The 20010-nt window shown below is 46.3% G+C and overlaps 2 protein-coding genes across 3 annotated transcripts; both read right to left on the bottom strand.

Annotated features, from left to right (window-relative positions):
• Positions 1-1178: 1178 nt before the first annotated feature.
• Positions 1179-14804, bottom strand: ABCF1 (ATP binding cassette subfamily F member 1). 2 transcript variants are annotated; one of them, XM_036767803.1, is made up of 25 exons: positions 14673-14804; positions 13616-13662; positions 13351-13437; positions 13080-13218; positions 12936-12973; positions 12743-12847; positions 11756-11830; positions 11572-11673; positions 10406-10510; positions 10031-10153; positions 9670-9770; positions 9511-9596; positions 8938-9077; positions 8386-8534; positions 7708-7791; positions 7383-7507; positions 7093-7205; positions 6701-6872; positions 6250-6324; positions 6083-6153; positions 2914-2946; positions 2660-2828; positions 2459-2523; positions 2284-2356; positions 1179-2133 (listed from the first exon to the last, which is right to left on the bottom strand). In XM_036767803.1, exons 1-25 carry the CDS (start codon positions 14743-14745, stop codon positions 1967-1969), a joined length of 2517 nt encoding a protein of 838 aa, XP_036623698.1. In that variant the 5' UTR covers positions 14746-14804; the 3' UTR covers positions 1179-1966. The 2 variants fall into 2 exon arrangements, with proteins under 2 accessions (XP_036623698.1, XP_036623699.1); XM_036767804.1 differs by having other exon boundaries at positions 13080-13215; positions 14673-14769.
• Positions 14805-15606: 802 nt separating this feature from the next.
• On the bottom strand, positions 15607-20010 carry PRR3 (proline rich 3). Its single transcript, XM_036769273.1, has 4 exons — positions 19833-20010; positions 18054-18116; positions 17539-17853; positions 15607-17309 (listed from the first exon to the last, which is right to left on the bottom strand). The coding sequence occupies exons 1-4, from the start codon at positions 19903-19905 to the stop codon at positions 17206-17208; spliced, it is 555 nt and encodes a 184-aa protein (XP_036625168.1). The 5' UTR covers positions 19906-20010; the 3' UTR covers positions 15607-17205.

Below are 20010 nucleotides of genomic sequence, written 5' to 3'. Positions count from 1 at the left end.
TCTGAAATCGTGTTTCCCATTTGGTCACCCCAAGGTCTTTTGCTCATTCATTTAGAGTTGTCATCCAGTCCCGTAACTCCAGCTTCATTTACTTTTCAGATATATTTCCATTTTGCTGTTTGGCATCACCTCAAAATTATCATGTCTAAAACAGAACCCATTTCTCCCCAAACCAGCACTTCCTATCAACAGCACTATTGCTGACCCCATCACGTTGCCCCTATATCCATTCATTCTTAATTTCAAGTCTCTCATTTACCCCTTGCTCGATGAAATTACATAAAGCACTCCTCAACTTTTAGAAGCTACACAAATGTTACTATTATTGAGAATGTCCTCTTTATTCCCTTGACAACCATCCTGCTTCAGGGCCTTAAAACACTACATTCATGACTAACCAATTCCTCACTCAAATTTCTTATCCCTCTAATCTGCCTTACAGGTAAAAGTAAAACCAAACTCCTTAGTCAGGCACTGAACACCCTTCTCTGCACATTCTTCTTATGGCAGCTCTTCACTCTAATGAAATTCAGTTTTCTCAGTTATCTCCCTAAGCCTTGTATTCAGTCATTCCTAGAGAGAACGACTTCCTTTTTCTTCCCATCCTTCCAAGGCCACCTCCTCACACTGGGCAGCACAGTGGCAAGATCACTGGATTTGAAGTCACATAGTTAGGAAGCAGCAGACTGGGTCCTAATTCCAGCTCTGCTACTTCCTAGGTATGTGACTCTGCCCAAGTTACCTGTCGTGGGCCTGCTTCCTCAAGGAGAAAATGAGGGGCTTTGGACTAGCCAATCTCCGAGGTCCCGTCAGGTCCTCGCATAGCCCAGATTTCTCTCTCACTGTCCGTACCTGACACTGTCGTTCTCTTGACATCTCATCTCATGTTGTGAAGCGCACAGGTATACATGTGCTGAATTGTCTTTCCAGCTGAATCATTAACCTGACAAGACCAAAAACCAATCGTATGTTTCTTTCATCTTCCACTACTATGAGCATAGTAGATGATCAATAAATGTTGTTGGCTCAGAAGAGCAGGTTTTCTTGGTTGTCAAGTGATCTTGTTTCAGGCTCGAGTTATTCTATCTTCTGGCCGCAGGAGGGCAGCATGTGACCAGTCCTGATAACAGGCTAGCGATACTCTCAACACCCAAAACCCAATAAAAAAAGACAGGTGATGGCAATTCACTCTCCTTTATTCCCTCCCCGGCAAACTGAGGGACAAAGTTTAGCAGCATCCCTTCCCTGCCCCCCAAATCCACACATACAAGAGGATGCAGACACCAGCAGCAAATAGGCTCCATCCCCTCTAAAGACCATGATCCCTGTGAATATTTGCCTTCATCTCTAGAGTGCAGCTGGAGGCTCCTGTCAGAATTCTATGTATCAATCAGACCAAAAAAAATAAAACCGCATCACTCCTGGAAGTAGTGCTGGCAGCTGGAACCAAAGCTATTATACCCATAACTTGGGTCCCTGTAAATTCTAAGTATCAACTAGACCAAGTCCTGTTGGGACTGGGGGAAATGGCAGAACATCAGAGACACAGTCAGAGAAGAAAAGCTCCCAATCCACAGCCCCTGTTCTGCATCAGATGGGCTACACAGGCCATCAGGTAAAGTGGTGGTGCAAAGCTTATCTGAATCAGAGTTATCTGTCAGAGGTGGAGGCTGGTGAACAAAAGGTTTCCATTTCCTTATCTGTATTGTCAGTTCAGTGACATAAGGTATCAAAAGTTTCTCCATCTACACTGTAAGATAAAGACAATACTTCCATCTGAAGAAGGTTCCTAGTGGGTCAGTGCATCAGTTAAGGTGATGATCTTCTGGGCACAACAGGCAAATCCCCACCTCCAGATGTCTCGGTGGTCCTTGCACTGGCTGATGATGAGCCCTTATCTTGCAAACTGTGAGTGGGAGGGAAAGGAGCATCCAGGCCATATGGGCTACTTAGCCAGGAGGAAACCTCACTCCCGAGGTCGATTCACCATGACCTCACCCAGGGCCTCCAGCACCTCCCTCTTGTAGTCCTCAAAGTCACCATCAATTTGGCTAACACTCTGTTCCTCTACCACCCAAAGCTGGCAGTTGGTTTCTGTGATTAGCCGGGCATCATGACTGACGACAATCACAGCTTTTGAAAAAAGTGAAAGAAGAAAAAAAATAATCAGGACAACTCGGGAAAGGGAATTTAGATCTCTGTGGGAAACAGGAAGTGGAAGGTAAGACATTTGAAGGGAACTTGCTAGAGTAGGGAAAGTAGGGTTGAACTAAATTGACTTACCACCCTTGTATTCATTGATGGCCTCTCCCAAAGCATCAATAGACTCTATATCCAAGTTGTTGGTTGGTTCATCCTGTGAGAGAAGCAGGAGAGGATCCCACGGCTTAGCACTCCTAACTTCTATATGTTCCTTTTCCTCCTGTCCTCAGGTCCCTTCCATCTTTAGTTCACTTACCAAGATGAGGACATCTGGTTCACGACAGGCCAGCTCAGCAAACACTACTCGGGCTTTCTGTCCACCTGGGCAAGAAGAAATGGGAGAGAGCATAACACCTTCATTTTCCTCAGAATTGTCTGAAATCTCAAAAACCTGGTTTCTCCCCAGTATCTGGGTTATGTAAATCAGGTTTGCCTCAGCCCTCGTCCTAGGAGGTACCTGAGAGCTTGCAGATCTGGATGGTATGGGCGTGGCTCTCTAAACCAAATCGACCCAGACACTTTCGGGCATCTTGATAAGGTAAGTTGAAGCCCCGTTGTAGGTACTCAGTTGCTGTCTCTTCCATTCGCAGCTGCTCTGCATACTGCTGGTTGAAGAAGCCAATTTTCTACCACAGGAGGAAAATACAGTCAGAAAGGAATAGTATTTCCTCCACCAGACTTCTTAGTCCTGGGTCTCCAGTGCCAACTTACCAGCCGGTGGTTCTTCCTCATCTCCCCTTGGGTCTGCACAGAAAAGCAGAGGAGGTAATTAGGAAGGAGCAGATAACAGAGAAGAGATATATATATATATATAGGATATATATATATATCCTAACTCCTCAAAGCAGACAAATACCAGAGGCACACTGGGAATGGATAGGAGAGAAGAGCACAAAAGTCCACTCATCCTCAAAGATGACTCTAAAAAGTAAGACAATACAGCTAGATGAGATCAGCTAAAGGGAGTGCAATAGGGGAGGGGTCAGAAGAGACAGGCTCCATGACAGGAAGGTAACAAATTCCAACCAGGTTCAGACTTAAGAGTATAACCTTTCAAGTCTTCTGTTTTCTCTCTCTCCAATAAAAGCACAAAAGGAAAATTTGGAGGATGTGTTTGTTCTTCATGATATCACCGAATCAAAACATTTTAGAACTAGAAGGCCCCTTATATACAATTTAGTCTGATCCCTTCATTTTACAGAGAGAACTAAGGCTTGGGAAAAGTGAGGTGACCAGCCCAGGATTGCAAAGCTGGGGAAAAGAATCCAGACCCTCTACGCCCTAGCCCAGGCTCCATCCACTATACTAGTTTTTAAAATTGCTTTTTACATTTCTAAAATTATGAATTTAAACATCACAAAACCATGAGCAACTCCATGTTGTATAGAATACAAAGAGGACTGTATGAAACCATGAATCTATTTCGCTTGCTTTTTAGGCAAAAAAATGAATAAATTCCACACATTAAGTTTCAAAAACCAGTCCTTCAGTACGTCCTTCAAAACAGTCTTCTGTTTTCTTCTGTTCATGTTAAATGTTTCAACACCACTTTTTTTTGGTCATCACTACTGCTAGCTCCTCCCCCTCTCTGAACTTTCCTCTTCCCATTAAAAACAGAAGGAAAAAACCTTTGTAACAAATAAACCGTCTACACAGAGGCCATGTCCAAACCTGAATATCTTTTTCTGAACCTTGAATCCCTCACCCCTCTTAGTCAGGAGGTACTTCATCATGGATCCTCTGGAGATTAGGTTGGTCACTGCTTTGATCAAAGTTCTTGACTCTCTCAGAGTCTACAATGTTAATCTCAAATTTCTGCCTAAACATCCCTAAGTTCTCCTCATTAGCCTGTTATGATCACCTGTAAATGTTTCTAAACCTTCCCTGCACTTTCTTACCTGTGTAATTCAAGGTAATGGGTTATATAAATTGTGATTTGTTTCCTGTTACATATTCTACTACTGGGATGTGCTATGGGGTCTAGAGCAGCCACACACGTGCAGTTAGTGATAAAAAGGAAAGAGGACAAGCAAAAGGAGGGTGATAAAAGAGCCCAGGTGGATTTCCAAGCTCTTTACCCAAGTGTTGTTGGGAGAGAGGGGAAGGAGATATAAAACTTGTTGGTTCAGCAGATAAGAGAAATGGATTAGGGTCAAAGGGACAACCTGGTCATTTAATGGCAAAAGAGCAGAATATAATGCTCAGCAGCATTATACACAGTTATATGAGAAAAACTACAATAAATAAGAAATTAGTGATTTCCTCAATAGTTAAGCAGTCAAAGAACATGAACAAACAGTTCTCAAAAAGAAGACTCGCCAATTAACTAACAATCAAACCACTAATAATAAATGTGAATCAGTAATAACCCTTAGGTTTGCACACCCTGCAAATCAGCAAAGATGATTTAAGCTATGGTTAGTCACTGTTGTGGGAAATAGGCACACTAGTACATTGTTGGTGGAGTTGTGAATCAGTATATTTTGAAAGTAATTTGGAATTGTATAAATAAAGTAACTGAAATGTTCCTATCTTTTGACCCAGAGATTCCATTACTGGCCTTATACCCTAGAGGTCACTGATAAGAAAGCTCCCATATATGTCAAAATATTTACAGCAATACTTTTTGTGAAAACAAAGAATTAGAAACTAAGTAAATGCCAATTGATTGTGAAATAGCCAAACACATTGTGGTCTATAAATACTGTACTACTGTGCTATTAGAAATGATAAATATAATGAATACAAAGAAAGCTCTATATGAATTAATGCAGAGGGAAGAAGAGTCAAGAAAACAATATACACAATAACAGCAATGCCAACAAAACCACCCAAAAAAGTCAAAAGTGAAAACTGCAAAATGATAAACAAGAAGCATGGCTCAAAAAGAAGGGACAGGAAAAGACATTCCCACCCCATCCCTTTGCTGAACTGGGAGGTCCACAAGTCTTGCATATGACACATATTTTCAGATTTTTTCAATGTACTGCTCAGTTATACTAATTTCTCCCCTTTTCTTTTTGTCTTTAAAAAATACTATTACAGAATGGCTCTCTGGGACAGGGAAAGGATACTGCGGGGACATTGTGGAGATGTAAAAGAAACTTAATAAAAACTTATATTAAAGAAAGGTAAAGCATGATCTTTTTTGTTTTGTTTGTATCTTATCTCTAGGGAAAATATGATGATTACAAACATCTAGAGTTGAGAATTATTACAAGCCTTGCTCAAGGCAAGCAAGAACTGGGAGAATAAATCATCACTGTTTAACACACCGTATATTCTAGGAACAGCTTATGTGTAGTACAGCAGCTACTTCTGAGGAGAGCAAGCATTTTTATAAAACTTTATGAGAAGAGGGGACAAGCATCAAAATCAGGATTATCAGCCTTTAAATTAAAGGGCCAAGCACTTCCCATTGCCTGAAAAAGGCCATCTCTCCCCACTAAGGAGAATTGAGAGAGGAGGGAAGAAAGAGGTTATAGTGACGGTGGCAGCTGGGGGGATAGTCAGTCCTAAGCAAACAATATTGTCTATTAGTAGAAAAATTTTCTTAGGAAAGAGGAATAATTAGTACAACTGGTACGACTTCCTTGGGTGAGGGCAGGAATATGGGACTGGAGCTAGCCCTTAGGGAGCTGTGCATCCAGGAGCAGAGAATCTTGTTCACCTGGGAAAAGGTGGTCAGGATGCCAGGTCCCCTCCACTTTTCAATTCCAACATCCTTATTTACCTTTTTCAAGAGTAAATTCTAGAATTTCACATACTAATCATACCATTAAATCATACTTAAGTCCCTCAGTTTTCCCCCTTAAATACTAAAAATGGGAGGTAGAGAGAAAGAACGAGGCCAATAGGAGATGAGAATTCCCAAACTTACTGGAGTCAGCTTTCCTGTGAGCAGAAGCAGCAGTGTACTCTTCCCCACACCATTGGGGCCTACAATGCATACTGGAGGAGAATAAAAAAAAATTCCTAGTGTAATCTTCCTTTGCTTCCCACTTCTGTTACCCCACAACCCTTAACTACTCATGTCCTTCTACTCACTCCTTGAGTCCATGTCGATTCCAAAGTCCAGGTTCTTGAAGAGTGGTTTCTGCCCCTCATAGCCAAACGTTACACCTAGCAGAAGAAAGGTAATATGGTCAGGTCAGCCCCAGGGTTCCTCATCAATTTCCAAGGCCTACACAAATAATGAATTAGCCTTGTCTTGGGGCAAATTCTGGAGCAGGAAAGAAGACCTAAGAAGAGTTTTGCTTAACTGGTTTTTTTTGTTACAAGGAAAGAACCTTCTTGGGGGGAAGTGCTGAATAACAGGTAGGGACAGTGGTTTAAAAAAAACAAAAGCCCAAATAAAGCAAAACAAACAAAAAAACAAAACAAGAAGCAAAATGGCACTGGGAAAGGAACAGGACTGGGAGGCGGGTGTGGAGGCAGTCAGGAAGGTTTAGGGATGTGTATACATATCCAAGCCCCGTGCTCCAGGCTGTCCACTAACCATGCAATCCCAGCACAGGGGGGCTGAGTGGTGGGGGGTCGGGGAAAGTGAATCGCACAGTGTATTCCTTTGGTCGTTTCAAAAGCTCCGGTGCCTCTTGTGCCTCCTCATCCTGGTTCTTCCGCCGGCATTTCTGCTGCTTCCGGGTCAGGGCCTCCTTTGTTTGCTTCTCCTGGGAAGGTAAGGGATGGAGGCCCAGGTATCTCGCAATCTGCATGGATCAGACCCCCGGGACCTCTGGCCTCTATCTCCTCACCCCACCCTAGATAGAGTAGAATTGAAAGGGTATGATAGATCATCAAGGGTCCTGACTCCTTAAAGGTTGGGTTGGTCAACAAAGCATGGTAGTCCCAAAAGCCTTGTGCCATCCTGCCCCCGCCACTATGTCTCACCGCCTGCTTGGTGGACTTGCCCCCAGCCTTGAGCTCTTTCAGCTTCTTTTCCTGCTTCTCATATTGCTTCAAAAGCTCTTTCTGCTTCTGCTGGTACATCTTTTTGAAGGTCACTAAGACAGAAATGGAAGGCGGTAGTCAGCAGTTGCCCTCTTCCCTCCTGAGGGTAGGCAGAGATCCTTCGGGTCCTAGCAGTGTTTAAGTCATCACTATGCCCTCCTGCCCACTTCTCCACTCCCTTCAGTGTGCCATAAGCCCCCGGGTGAACGCCCTCCTCATTCCCCACTTACTATAGTTGCCTCTATAGTAATGGAGCCTCTGGGCATCCAGGTGGATAATATCGGTACAAACATCATCCAAGAAGCCCTGGTCATGGGATACAATCAGCAATGTCTTCCGCCAGCCCTGAAGGTAGCTTTGGGGGAAAAACGTGGAGAAGCTCGTCAATGTTCAAGATGGAGAGGACGATTAAAGGGAAAGGGTGAGATCTGGAGGAAGCATGGGAAGGTGTCGGGGAACTAAAGAGATGTCTGGGATCTGGACAAATCAACGTATCATTGTAAAGGAATCAGCGGAAGGAGTTGGGTGGAAAAGCCAGGGTTGAAGATGACTCACTTGTTGAGCCAAATGACAGCATTGAGGTCCAGGTGGTTGGTGGGCTCATCCAACATGAGCAGTGTAGGCTCCATGAAGAGCGCCCTATAGAACGGAGTGGAAAAGAAATCTGGAGGGAGGGAAAAAAGGGCTTCTTTTACCGCTGACTGGTAAGAAGGCCCTTCTACCTAAGAGATCCTTCGGTCTCCTTTAAAAAATTGGGGGAATGGGAGGTGGGAGAGAGAGAAGCCTAGGGCATTTACCTAATGCCCTACCTTTCAAGTATTCTGCCAAAGTTGTTTCAGTCGTGTCTGACTCTTTTCTTTTTTACCTCATTTCCTTGGCAGAGATACTGGAGTGGTTTGCCATTTCCTTCTCCAGTTCACTTTACAGATGAGGAAACTGAAGCAAACACGGTTAAGTGACCTGCCCAGGATCCCACAGCTAATAAGTATCTGAGGCCAGACTTGAACTCAGGACTCCAAGCCTGGCACTCTATGCCCTGTGCCACTTAGCTGCCCTCTGCTAAAGAGGATAAGATACAAAAATGCTTCCAAAAGGAGAAAAGAAGAAAAATTTAGGAACTCAACTTTTCCAACAAGTAGTGAGTAGAAAAGGAATTATCTCTGGATGGTCCCTGGAGATGATGGAAAGTAAAAAATGGGGAAAGAATACTGGGACTGGTGGGACAGGTTCTACCTGGCCAAGGAGACTCGCATACGCCAGCCCCCAGAAAACTTCTGTGTGGGTCGATTCTGCATCTCAGGGTCAAAACCCAGACCAGCAAGGATCCGCCGTGCTTTAGCCTCTGCTGCTGCGGCTCCCATGGCTCGAAGTTCTTCATACACCTGGAGGAAAGGTAAAAGGACAATGACGATCCTAAATTCTCAATTGCTTAACGGGTTTGCTACCCACTATGACCTACTCCATACACAGGCAGCCCTAGATCAGGCGCCACACCCTACCGCAGTTCTCATCATGCCAAATGACTCCTCTCATCTTTTCTTCAACTCCTCAAACCCAAATACTCTTCCCTGGTCATCACTCCTGTTTAGTCTCCCCCCACTAGAATGTATGCTCCTTGAGGGCAGAGACTTTTGTTCTTTAACCCCAGTGCCTGACACAAAGTACGCGCTTTCCATTCACTCATTCCTTCATTAACATAGCCTAAGAGCCTTCAAGTCCCTGAATGCCTTCCTATGTCCTGTACAACCTTCTGCTGGACACCCTTATCCTGTGTATGTCCTTTACCTTCTCGAGCCTCTCTGCTGCAGCATCATCTCCCTGCTCCAGCTTTCCCTGGAGCTTCTTCTCCTCTTCTAGCAGCTTCAGTCGCTTGGTGTCAGCACGAAGCACAGCCTGAACAGCCGGGGTCTCATCTGCTACCACCTCTGGGGTGGGGAGAAGGGTTGTGGTTCTTGGCTTGGAACCCAGCCTGCACAGCTCTCCTCTCCCATCACCAACACACACACACACACACACACAAACACAACATCACACACACACACGCAAACACAAACACACACACACACACACATCCTATTCTTTCTCTTGCTTTGTTCCCCTAGAGGGTTCTCTTGACTTTCTCCAAGTTCTGCCTAGCTCTTCCCACATGCTTCTCTTTCCTTAGCATAATACATCTAGATTTCTCTTCCTCCAAATTCTCATCAATTCTTCCTCCTCTTCCTCTCCCCCTTATATCAGGCCAACATCCCCTCATTACCCATACAGCCACCTCCTTATCTACTCCACCATATAGTCCACCTTCCTCACTTCCAAATTCTTTTATCCTCCCTGCCCTCCCCAATGCCACTTTCTCCTTACCTTGCTCACAAAGCAACACATCTATATTGGGAGGGATGCTGAGAGCTCGATTGGCAATGTGTTTGAGCAGCGTAGTCTTGCCCTTACTGGAGGAAAAGAGCAGTCAGAACAAAACTTATGACCCAAACCCTTCTACCTATGACCCTTCCCTCTCCTCACCCATTGGGCCCCACTAGCCCATAGCGGCGGCCAGCCACAATGTACAGATCTGCATTGACGAAGAGCTCCTTGCCATGGGCTGAGATGCTAAACTTCTCCAGCTGGGAACAGGGGAGGAGGGTAGAAGAGAGAAAATACTGTCACTACCTTGCCTTGCTGGGATAACTGTACCACACCTCCCATCACAAATAGAGAGTAATAAACTTTTTCCTGATCTCAGTGCCCCATTGTTTTCAATGGCAGTCAACCTGTATGTTCCACACTTCCAGGAATAACCTCATCTAAAACATAAATGCTCTCTCCTCCATTATACAGTCTATTCTATAAGTCTTTTCCCACCCCTCTCTGCTTCAGGTCCCACCTTGATGTCAGAGGCGTTCTCCAGCATGGCCTGGCGGGAAGACACTTCAGCCTGGGACACTGAGAAATCATTTTCAGCAGCATTTGCTGCTTTCAGTGTGGCTACTTGTCTTTCATATTCCATCTACAGAGGAAAAAAAATGGATTTAGACACAATCCAATCCCGCCCCACTCCCAACCACAGGCATCTAACCCTGGTGATGTGTCCCAATTAATTTCTTCCTTCATCTAGATCCTATTTAGTCCCCAAAAGCTTTAGGTTTCTTTTCTTCCTAACTTCCATTTGCTCTAGAAATCCAAGGATATGGCTCCTCATCTCAACTTCTTTCAGGGATCCAGGTGTTAATGTCCCATTTCCCGTGCCCCACCCCCCAACCTGTTTCTTCAGCTTCTTTTTCTCCTTCTTGCTGAGGTGAGCATAGGGATCATCTGCTCTAGTTTCACCCTCTTCTTCTTCATCCCCTTCTTCCTCCTCGGAGCCCTGTGGGAATGGATGAAAAATAAGAAACCAAAGTTTTCCTTCCAGGACTCAGCTTTCATGGTCTCCTTCCCAACCATGATCCTACTTCCCTCAGGAATACCTAGGAATCTGGTATTCAGCTCTCTCCCTGGCACTATTTCACAATTAGTGTGTATTGGAATTCCATTCAACAATTATCATGTGCACAGGCAAGACACTGAGTTTGGTGCAGGGAATGCAAAGACAAAAACAACAGTCAAAAAGCTTACATTTTGCTGAGTAATAAAACAAACACAGAAGGAAGTAAATAAAAGTTAATTTGGAGGGGGAGCTAGGTGGCGCAGTGAGTAGAGCACCGGCCCGGGAGTCAGGAGGATCTGAGTTCAAATGCAGCCTCAGACACTTGACACACTTACTAGCTGTGTGACCCTGGGCAAGTCACTTAACCCCAATTGCCCTGCCTTTCCCCCTCCAAAAAAAAAAAGTTAATTTGGAGAGGGAGAAGATACTTGACACTGAAAGTATCAGAAAAGACTTTAAAGAAATGTGCTGTCTGGTGTCACCTGGAATAGAACCTCAAAGGTGTCTTTGGTTTCCTCACATATCTTTATCAACTTCTGACCAAAGGTAGGAAAAGATGAAATTGGTACCACATTACTATAACATAACATCTGGTTTCTAACATGTGCACATACAGTAAATTAGAGAGAAAGTGAGGATGAACAAATGAATAGGCTAAGGGGCTTCATCACCCCATACATCATCAGACCACATTCTTTGAGCTGGAAGGGATGTTACAGGTCAGGTCAAACCCTCTTATTTTACAGATGAGGTAACAGGCCCAGAAAGGTAAAGTGATCGTTCAGGTCAACATAGGTGGTAAGTAAAAGAGACGAGATTTTGAACTCAGGCGCTCTGATTTTAAAGTTTGGGTCTTTACTCTGTGCCACGCTGCATCTCTTATGATGATAATCTGTGTCACCCCAGGGATCCAGTCCCCTTGTTCTCTTTCACCAAGTCCCATCAGCAATGCCCTCCTTCCTTCCTAAAGCACCCAGGTACCTAGCCTTTCAACCCCATACCTGTTCCACTTTGAGTTTATCCTTCCCCCGTCTGGAAAGCTCATTCTCTTTGGACATTTCTTCTTTCTCTTCATCGTCCAAAGCAACAAATTTATTCTGGGGCTGATAAGCAAAGTACAGTCGTTTCAGCAGGTGAAATTCTTATTACTGTTCTTACCAACATTTCCAAAGGATTTTTCCTTACCTTCACTTTTCCTTTTGACTTCTCTTCCTTCCCCTTTCTGACCTTCTGCTCAGGCTGCTGCTCCTGGGAAACAGCCTGAGGGGAATGGCAAAGATTCAGTTACGGACTGCCTGCTACTGTGCGGCAGCTACAGTAATATTTAACAGAAGTGGTAGCAACTACTGATATTTCCATAGTCTCTGTGAGGTAGAGATGAAAGAACTAGGAGAGAAGTCAATGACCCAGAAGTTTCAAAACGAGCTAGACTAGCAGAAACTTAGGCCATGAGGAAAGATACAAACATGCTGGAACACAAATATAAACTCTTTATGAACACAGAGAGATCTGACATAATAAGGGCAAGTTCTTTGGGAAAATATGTCCTAAAAGGTGGCGAATATGGATTTCAAATTTCCTAAGATCACAGATTTAAAGCTGGAAGTTACTTCAGAAGCAACCTAGTTCCTCATTTTACAGAGAAAGAAACAGGCCCAAAGAGATGAAGTGATTTGCTCAAAGCCAACCACACTGTAAATGACAGGGACTGGATTTGAATTTAGGTCCTCTGACTCTAAATCTAGTCATCTTTCCATTGTACCAAGATGCTTCTCTCTCTATTGAGGAAGAACTCCAGTCATGGGGAAAAGGGACATGAAAGGTAGATGCTAAGAGATGCTGACTGGAATGGATGTGCTGTGCTTAGGGAGTAGTGAAAAAATGAAGTACAAAAAACAGATGCCTAGTAAATAGAGGGCTTTGCTGACTATTGTGAATTTAGATTTTACCGAACAAAAGGAGCTTCTGACCCAAAAAGCGACATGATTAAAAATGGCATTTGGGAAAGATCGTTCTGGCTACGTATACAAAACAAGTTCAGACAAACACAAATTCACAGCAGTGCAGGTAGAAGGGGCTAGAATGTTACACCTAAGAAAAGTAGAAAAACATTAATGACTTTATAAACATAAACAATTCAAAACTGTACAGAGGAGAGCTATTTCTACCCACCCTATTGATTCGATTTTTCTCTGGTTTGGCAGGTTTTGATGGCTGTTCTTCCTCCTCTTCTTCCTCACTCTGGTCCTGTATCAGGGCAGCGAACACATTACCACCCTAGGGAAGGGAAGAGTACAAGTGAGAAAACGAAACCCGTACCTTGTCTCTTGTCTGAGAATTCCGTCTAGCACATACGGCGGCTTACCTTGGCTTTCTTCCCACCTCGGGGTACAGGGACAGACACTGAAATGACAGAAGGAAAGATAAGTGGGAAAGAGAAATAGGGTACCTGACCTTGCAATTTCCTACTCTTTCTGGGGATCTCTGTATAGGACTCCCACTTTCTCACCTTCATCCTCCTCGTCACTGGCTGGCACAGAGAGCTTCTTAAGCCTTTCCATAAGTTCCTTCTCTTCCCCATCATCATCAATATCCTTCTTTCGTCGCCCTTTCCGGGTGTCTCGCTTTTTCTTCTGCTGTTGTTGCTGCTAAGGGCATAGGGAACTAGTCAGATAAAACCTGGGCCCTTCACCCACCCTTCCTTCATATATCCGAACACCTGTCAATGCGGCAACGGACCCTCTGATACCCTTGGTTCTACAGATATCATCATAACGTACCTGCTGCTGTTCTTTTTCTTTGGCTATCTTTGCTTCCTCTTCTTCCTCTCCTGCATGCTTTTCCTCTACGGCCAATTCCTCAAAGAACTAAGAAATAAGAGGAGATGAGCGATGCTTCAATCAGATCTTCCACATCCCTTTCCCCTTCCCGTCTTTCCTTCTTGGGTTGTCCCCTGCCCCTCCACATTTGGTTATTTACCTCGTAAGGCTCTCAACAATGCCATTTACCATCTCTAATTTTCCTCCTAGTCCCCACTTTTCTCACCGTCTTTTTGGTCTTCTTGTCCTTCCTTCCTTTCTTGACAACCTTATCTGGAGGAAAAAGTAAGCAATACCTTTACCTGTCCATCTTTAAACCTTGGAGATGCCCAAATTTGCCCTGTTAAAAGCTCCCTGAGCTCAGCAAACATCTGTTTCCCTCTTAGAATTGGGCCTTGGAGAAGCCAGCCCAGGCAGATGAGGCCATTTCACCTCCCCATCAAGAGACTCTGGAGAGAGCAACTATTTCAACTTGGCCTAATCTCAGGGTTACGGCTAGAGCTTCTCCGCCCCCTCCCCCCACGCACACCTTTTTCTATGAGCAACGTGATATAGGACCATAGGTTTGCAACTGAAACAGACTTAAGAAGCCATCCGGGCCATTAACCCTCCACTTCAGGCCTTCCATTACAGATCCTGGGCCTCAGAAAGGTTAGGCGATCGTCCCGTGGTCATGCAACTGTAGTCACTGCCTTCTGGACACAGTCACGTGCTACCGGCAGGAATAAAATAGACGGTAAATGTTCCGGGCGCCGCCCTAGGGTTTGGGGATACAAACGCAGGTGTCTTTTGTCTACAAGACCTAGGCGTCACGCAGGGCCCAGGGAGAGAAGGGGAGGTCCCGCCTTCCTAGGCGTTCTGATAACTGACCAGAGATGTAAGAGAACGGCGTCTGCGGTAAGGCGCATAAAGGCAAGGCCAGGGAGAGGAGAAAGCCAAGGGGATGGCCACTCTTCCACCCATGCCTTTCTATTCACACACACTCTCTCTGCCTTTTTAAGTATACTCCTTCCTCTCCCATCCTGCTCTAGCCACTACCCGCCTCCGTGCTACTTGTGCTCACGCCGCCCTAAACTTTCGGGGTCCTCGGACCCTCTTGCCAAGCTCCAGCAGGCCGGCTTCCGAGCCCGCGCACGCGCAATGCCGCCCCCGGGCGCACGTTCCCCGACAGATGTCAGGCTAGGGCTCTCCCTCGCGCCTGCTTCCCCCCTCTCTCCTTCGGACGCGTGCGACCCCTGGCTCCCCCCGGCCTCGCCCTCTACTACGCCGCCTTGCTTTCTCACCGGCGGGGCTCGCTTTCTCTCGGTCCCCAACCCACTCCGGTTCAAGCGGCTGCTGCTTGCCCGCCTTCGGCATCTCGGCGACAGTTAAGGCTATTCCGGCTGCTGCTCACTCTACTTCCGCTTCCGGCGGCTGGGGGAGGGTTAAACAAGCCCCGGGATTCTATTGGGTAACAGCGAGGCGACCCGGACGTGGTGCCCTCTGGGAAGTACGCGCCGGCCGGCCAGGCTGGTACTGGGCAGCGTGAGTAATGCCTGGGGAGGGGAGGTGGACGCTGCGAAGCGTCCTCTCGGCTTTTACGAGGCTCAGTCTGGGCCGGGGTCATCGAACGTGACTCATGGGAGCTAGGGCTAGGCGAAAGGACCAATGCGGATGAATTAGAATGCCGCAGCCCTTCTGGGGGAGGCCAAATGCAATTTCGGGAGCTGGTTTCTGGCACCCCCTCGTGCCGACCTAGAACTGGAAAAGCACCTAGTGCGAGCGGGGGTGATACATCGTGGTGCGCCGTCCTGGGTCAGGGGAGAGGTCTTTCTGCCCACGTGATCACGCTGGCACAGCGGGCAGATGGCTTGGCGCAGTGGCAAGAGCCCTCCCTCCATCTTGTCCCAGAGGTCGCTGAATCAGGTTTTGATTACTGGCTCTGCCATCTATGTGTTTTTCAGGAAGTCACTTAGCCACCCCGGGCCTCAGTTTCCTCTCCTGTAAAAAGGCAGGTGGTAACCTCCCAATTAACTTTCCAACTCTGCCTGTGAAATTATTCCCTAAATTTTAAGGACGCAGCAGTTCAGTGAGACCCACGAGTTATGTAAAAGCTTTGGCTTTATCCCAGCGGGGTCCACTGCTCCTCTCTGAACATAGCCTGGTCAGGACAACACATAACCCTACACGGGACAAACACCACCAGCAAAGTGATGGAACCAGACTTGCCTTCGACAGTTCAATATAATTCAAATCAAGAATTTATTAAGTGCCTCCTACGTGCAAGGCAACGTACTCAGCAACAGGGACACACTGGGACAAAAACAAGTCTCTGCCCTTGAGCTTACATTCTACTACAGGGGAAAAGGAAAGATACAACATGAATATAGGTAAGTATATACAAAGGAATCAGGATGGAGTCCAACGACTGGGGAGATCAGGAAAAGACTCGTGTAGGTGTTTCATGGGAGCTGAGCCTTTAAGAGTTAGGGATTCCAGGAAGTAAAGGTGAGGAGGATGAGCGTTCCAGGCATGGGGATAAGGTACAGAAGCAGGAAATGTAATGTAATGTCCAGCAAATAGGCCAGTTGGGGATGAAACCTAAGAGTGCATAAAAAGTAATGGGAAATATGCCTGAAAAAAATAGGCTGGAGCCAGAGTACAGACATTTAAGTGCCGGACAGAGAAGTTTGTATTTTAGCCTATTCTAGAATACACTATGATCCTCATACACAAAAACTACAGGAATACCAGGATTAAATAAAATGTTTCCTCTGAGTTTATTACTTAAAAAAAAAAAAGCTAAAACAAAGACTCTTCAACCAGTCATGGCTCCAGTCCCTCCCTTTCCCCACATTCCCTAATCTTTCTCCAGGCCCTACTCACAAAACTTAATCTGTTTTCACAGAAAACCTACACTGGGGTAAAGGTAAGGAAAAGGGTAGAAGGCAGTAGTATCATCTAAGCTCCACCCAGTGAGAAAGGGGAATTTCATTGCCCAGAGATCTATACTGGGTGGAGATTCACAGAATCCAACCTACAGGAGGTAGAGAAAGGGGAGGGAGAGAAGCAAAGTTGGGAGTCAGCTAAGGGACCACTCACTATTTCACACTCAGAATGACTTGGGGAGAGGGGGAAATCAGGTGAACCACAGGGTATCTTGCTAAAGGGCATTTCTCAGCTCTCCTATTGCTGAAGGTGAGGGAGGGGTTGGAGGGCACCATTAACAGACAAAAATGGAATCAAGATGGTGTCCTTTTTCAAAACTATCCAAGGCTCACAAGAACCACAGGTCTCACAAGAACCACAAGTAATACTTGAAGGGGGCAAATTGTGGGTGAACAGCACCAATTAGGTTTCCATTACAACTTATCGGGGAAAGTCACTTATTGGGAAAGAAATTACAACACCCCCCCACCCCCCATCTCTAACAGAGAAAAAGGCAGATGATGCATATCAATGACTGAAAAACCTATCAGACCACTACTCATGTGGAATGCTGCATATGCTGTGGGATGTGGTCCATTTGATAGTTTGTGTGAGTGATTTTCTTTGTTACAAGACAGGGTTGGGGGAGGGTGTTACTGGAGAGTGATGGTGGCGTAAAAACCAAAAGTATCAATAAAACATTTTTTAAAAAACCTCCTCTGACACTCCTCCTCCCCACCCATCCTCCCAGAGCCCCAGGTAGGGGAGGGAGAGGATCAGGCCCAGCTTCCTTCCTTGGCCAGAGGTGTTGGGCAGAAACCCCTCAGAGAAGCCAACAAAGAACAACAGGGCAATGGGCTTCCAGGATAGAAAAGGTCCACTGGAGCCTGACTGGTGGAAGGCACAGTTTTACAACGGAGGTCCATTCACCCCTGGGTGGTAAAAGGCACAAAGATCCTCATAGCGACAGTGGCCCTTTGAGAAGTGTCTGCAGACAGGGCGGTTGGACTTATCTGTGGAAGTAATCGGGAGAGAGGCAGCGTAAGACTTTGGGAAGACAAAAACCAGAGAGACCCCTCTGGGACCCCGAAGTGAAACACTTCAAGAATTGCTATAGTCTTCAACCTCCTGGCATAATGTTTGGAGAGGTACCTTCACAGGGAAGGCGGAAGGGCTTCTGTCTTCTGGACATAGTCATGTGCTACTAGCAGGAATAAAATAAGACAGGGTGATGGTACTGACCTGTTCTATCACCTTCCTGGACTCCATCCTTGAACTGAGGGGCATTCTTAGGCCATGGGATGTTCTTAGATGGATGGTGACTACTGCCCCCTCCCAGGTTTCTCCATCCATTGGGAGGACCATTCCTGGCATGGTCCCCATAGCCTGCTCCCCACCTAGGCTCTGGATCCTCATAGGCCCAACGGCCATGTAGGTATGGTCGAGGCCTGGGTCCTGGGCCCCCCCTCATTGGGCATCCTCCCCAGAAAGGAAGTGGGAGGCTCAGGAGTGGTGGAATCACTGGTCCCCTTAAGCCCTGAGGGCCTCTGTGGAAGCCTAAAAAGCAACAGACAAAGATAGCCCCTGGTCAACTAAATCCAAGAAAACCCAGAAATCATTTTTCTTCTTGAATCTCATTCCCCACTTCTCCCCATCCCCTACAGGAAATTCCAGAGTGCCTTGCATGTAATATGCACTTAATATGTGTTAATCTGAATCAATCTAGACACCTGTCCTTTCAGACTCTCTCCACTCACCTGGATCAGGGCCACCAAACTTCCCATTGGCTATGGGGGGAGGGCCCAGGAGGCTGGGTGGACCTAAGAGAGCAGGAAGAAATAACATAAGCAAAAATGTAGCATGTTCCAACTTAGTAAAATTCAGTTTACACAACAACTCAGTACTATTTCTATTGAGTTCTCCTTTCTTTTTTGCTATTAGACCTAAGACTCAATAGCACATGGTTATACAAACAGTGGTGATTCAAACCTTGGGGAGTATCAAACTTGACTCTTATTTTCCCTTCACGACTAGCATGCACTGGCCTACTACTATCTATGTGCAAGTAATTGTCTAAAGATCAAAGACTAAATGAAATAAGTCTCTGCCCTTCAGATGTTTACTTTCTGTGGATACATACAGAATCAAATCAGTGGGCTGAAGCAAAATGTATCATGCTTCAGTGGAATCCAAAAAAGCAGAAATCTGTTATCAAGATGTCAGAAAAGAAACAAAAAAAACAAACCAAAGGTACCAAATGGCACAGCCTTCAATCAAAGGGAAAGCTAACTCAACTGTAAGACTGACAATAAAGCAAAAGGAGACTTCAATGTGTTTTCCTTAATTTGAGTCTCCTTTTGCTGTCAACCAACCAAAATTTATGAGATGCTTTTCATGTGACAGGCCCCAAGGAGACAAAACACATGGGGAGTAGGAGCGAGGGAAGGAAGTTTTTTGGTCTAGGCAGTCACTAAGATGGTCAAGCCCTTTTCAGTAGCCATGGTAACGTTGGTTGAGTTATTGGACAAGTACCCCAAACAACATGACAGGTGGCAAACCTATGACAAAATCCTCCTCCCGGGCCCTCGAGGATGGATTAACGGGGCCTGAGCTAGCAGAGCTGAGGACCTGACTCACCCTTCAGACTACCCAGATGTACCCAAGACCCCAAATTAATGAACTACCCTCACCTTCCCGAGAATTCCTAGCCATCTTCTCCTAATGCCCATCTAATTTGATGGACTTCCCTCTTCACCCTCCCTCACTTCACTAGTGAGAGATCTAGAAGCATTTGCATTGATGTGAAAAGCGGGAGATCATCTAGCCCACTCCCCACGCAGCACACTACAGATGAGGCAAATGAGACTTTTTCTGCCCAAGTTTGTAGGCAGAGTCAACAGCACGGATTAGAACCCGATTCCATTACTTACTGTTCTCATTTCCATCACCTTGAACTATCAGACTTGGTTTTATCGTGGATCTGTCTCGGTCTGGGGGCTGACAACGAAGACCACAACAGACAATGGGGGAAGGGTGGGAAAACCGGCCCTTACAAATCCTCCCATTCCAGGGAGGGAGTGGGGGGGGAGGGGCGGGGGAAGAGAGAGGATGCAGCTGCCCCGGCAAATTGCCTTAATTTGTCTACGTCAAAAGCTCTCCGCAGCAGCTTTAGGCCTGCACTCCCATTCACTCTTTTCCGGGCCTGATACTACCGGCGCACCACTCCCCTATTCCCCCAAGGCACGTGCATCGACCTCCCCCGCCCTTCCTCCCGTTCGCGGGCGCGCCTCAGTAGCCGGGGTCGGCGCATGTGCGCTCTTATGCTGCTAGCTGGCCCTAGGCTGCAGTCCTTAAAAAGGGAAGGAGAATTTTTCCCTCGCCAAGCCTCGCCTGGCACTATTCTGCGTGAAGACGCAACGGGCTCCTTCCCTTTCAGGCCGCACGGATCTCGCCTTCTCCCTCCACGCCCGGGCGAGCTTTATTTGTCTCATGCCCCTGTTCCAGGCCTGCCTCAGGCGCATGCACCTCTCCCTTACCAGCGGGGCTCCCACTCTCCTCATCCCCACTCTCCTCGGGGTCCGGTGGCCGCTGCTTTCCCCTCTTGGGCATCACAGCAAGCGTAACAGCAGCGATCAGAGTCGGGGCCGGTGGGAACAGGGGGCGGTATATGGAGGGAGAGAGGATCCGGTTATTTCCGCTTCCGGCAGACCCAGC

The sequence above is a fragment of the Trichosurus vulpecula genome, chromosome 7 (assembly GCF_011100635.1).
Source record: "Trichosurus vulpecula isolate mTriVul1 chromosome 7, mTriVul1.pri, whole genome shotgun sequence".
NCBI classification, from domain to species: Eukaryota; Metazoa; Chordata; class Mammalia; order Diprotodontia; family Phalangeridae; genus Trichosurus; species Trichosurus vulpecula.
Note: the sequence above shows the minus strand (reverse complement) of the source record. Positions and strands in the feature narration are given on the sequence as shown.

Coding starts and splice junctions, on each gene's coding strand:
- PRR3 (XM_036769273.1), bottom strand. CDS start 19,905: ATGCCCAAGAGGGGAAAGCAGCGGCCACCGGACCCCGAGGAGAGTGGG. Junction 18,117..19,832: donor GGAGAGTGGGAGCCCCGCTG/GTAAGGGAGAGG, acceptor CTGCTCTCTTAG/GTCCACCCAGCCTCCTGGGC. Junction 17,854..18,053: donor GTTTGGTGGCCCTGATCCAG/GTGAGTGGAGAG, acceptor GTTGCTTTTTAG/GCTTCCACAGAGGCCCTCAG.
- ABCF1 (XM_036767803.1), bottom strand. CDS start 14,745: ATGCCGAAGGCGGGCAAGCAGCAGCCGCTTGAACCGGAGTGGGTTGGG. Junction 11,674..11,755: donor AGTCAAAAGGAAAAGTGAAG/GTAAGGAAAAAT, acceptor TTTGCTTATCAG/CCCCAGAATAAATTTGTTGC. Junction 10,511..11,571: donor ATAAACTCAAAGTGGAACAG/GTATGGGGTTGA, acceptor CCATTCCCACAG/GGCTCCGAGGAGGAAGAAGG.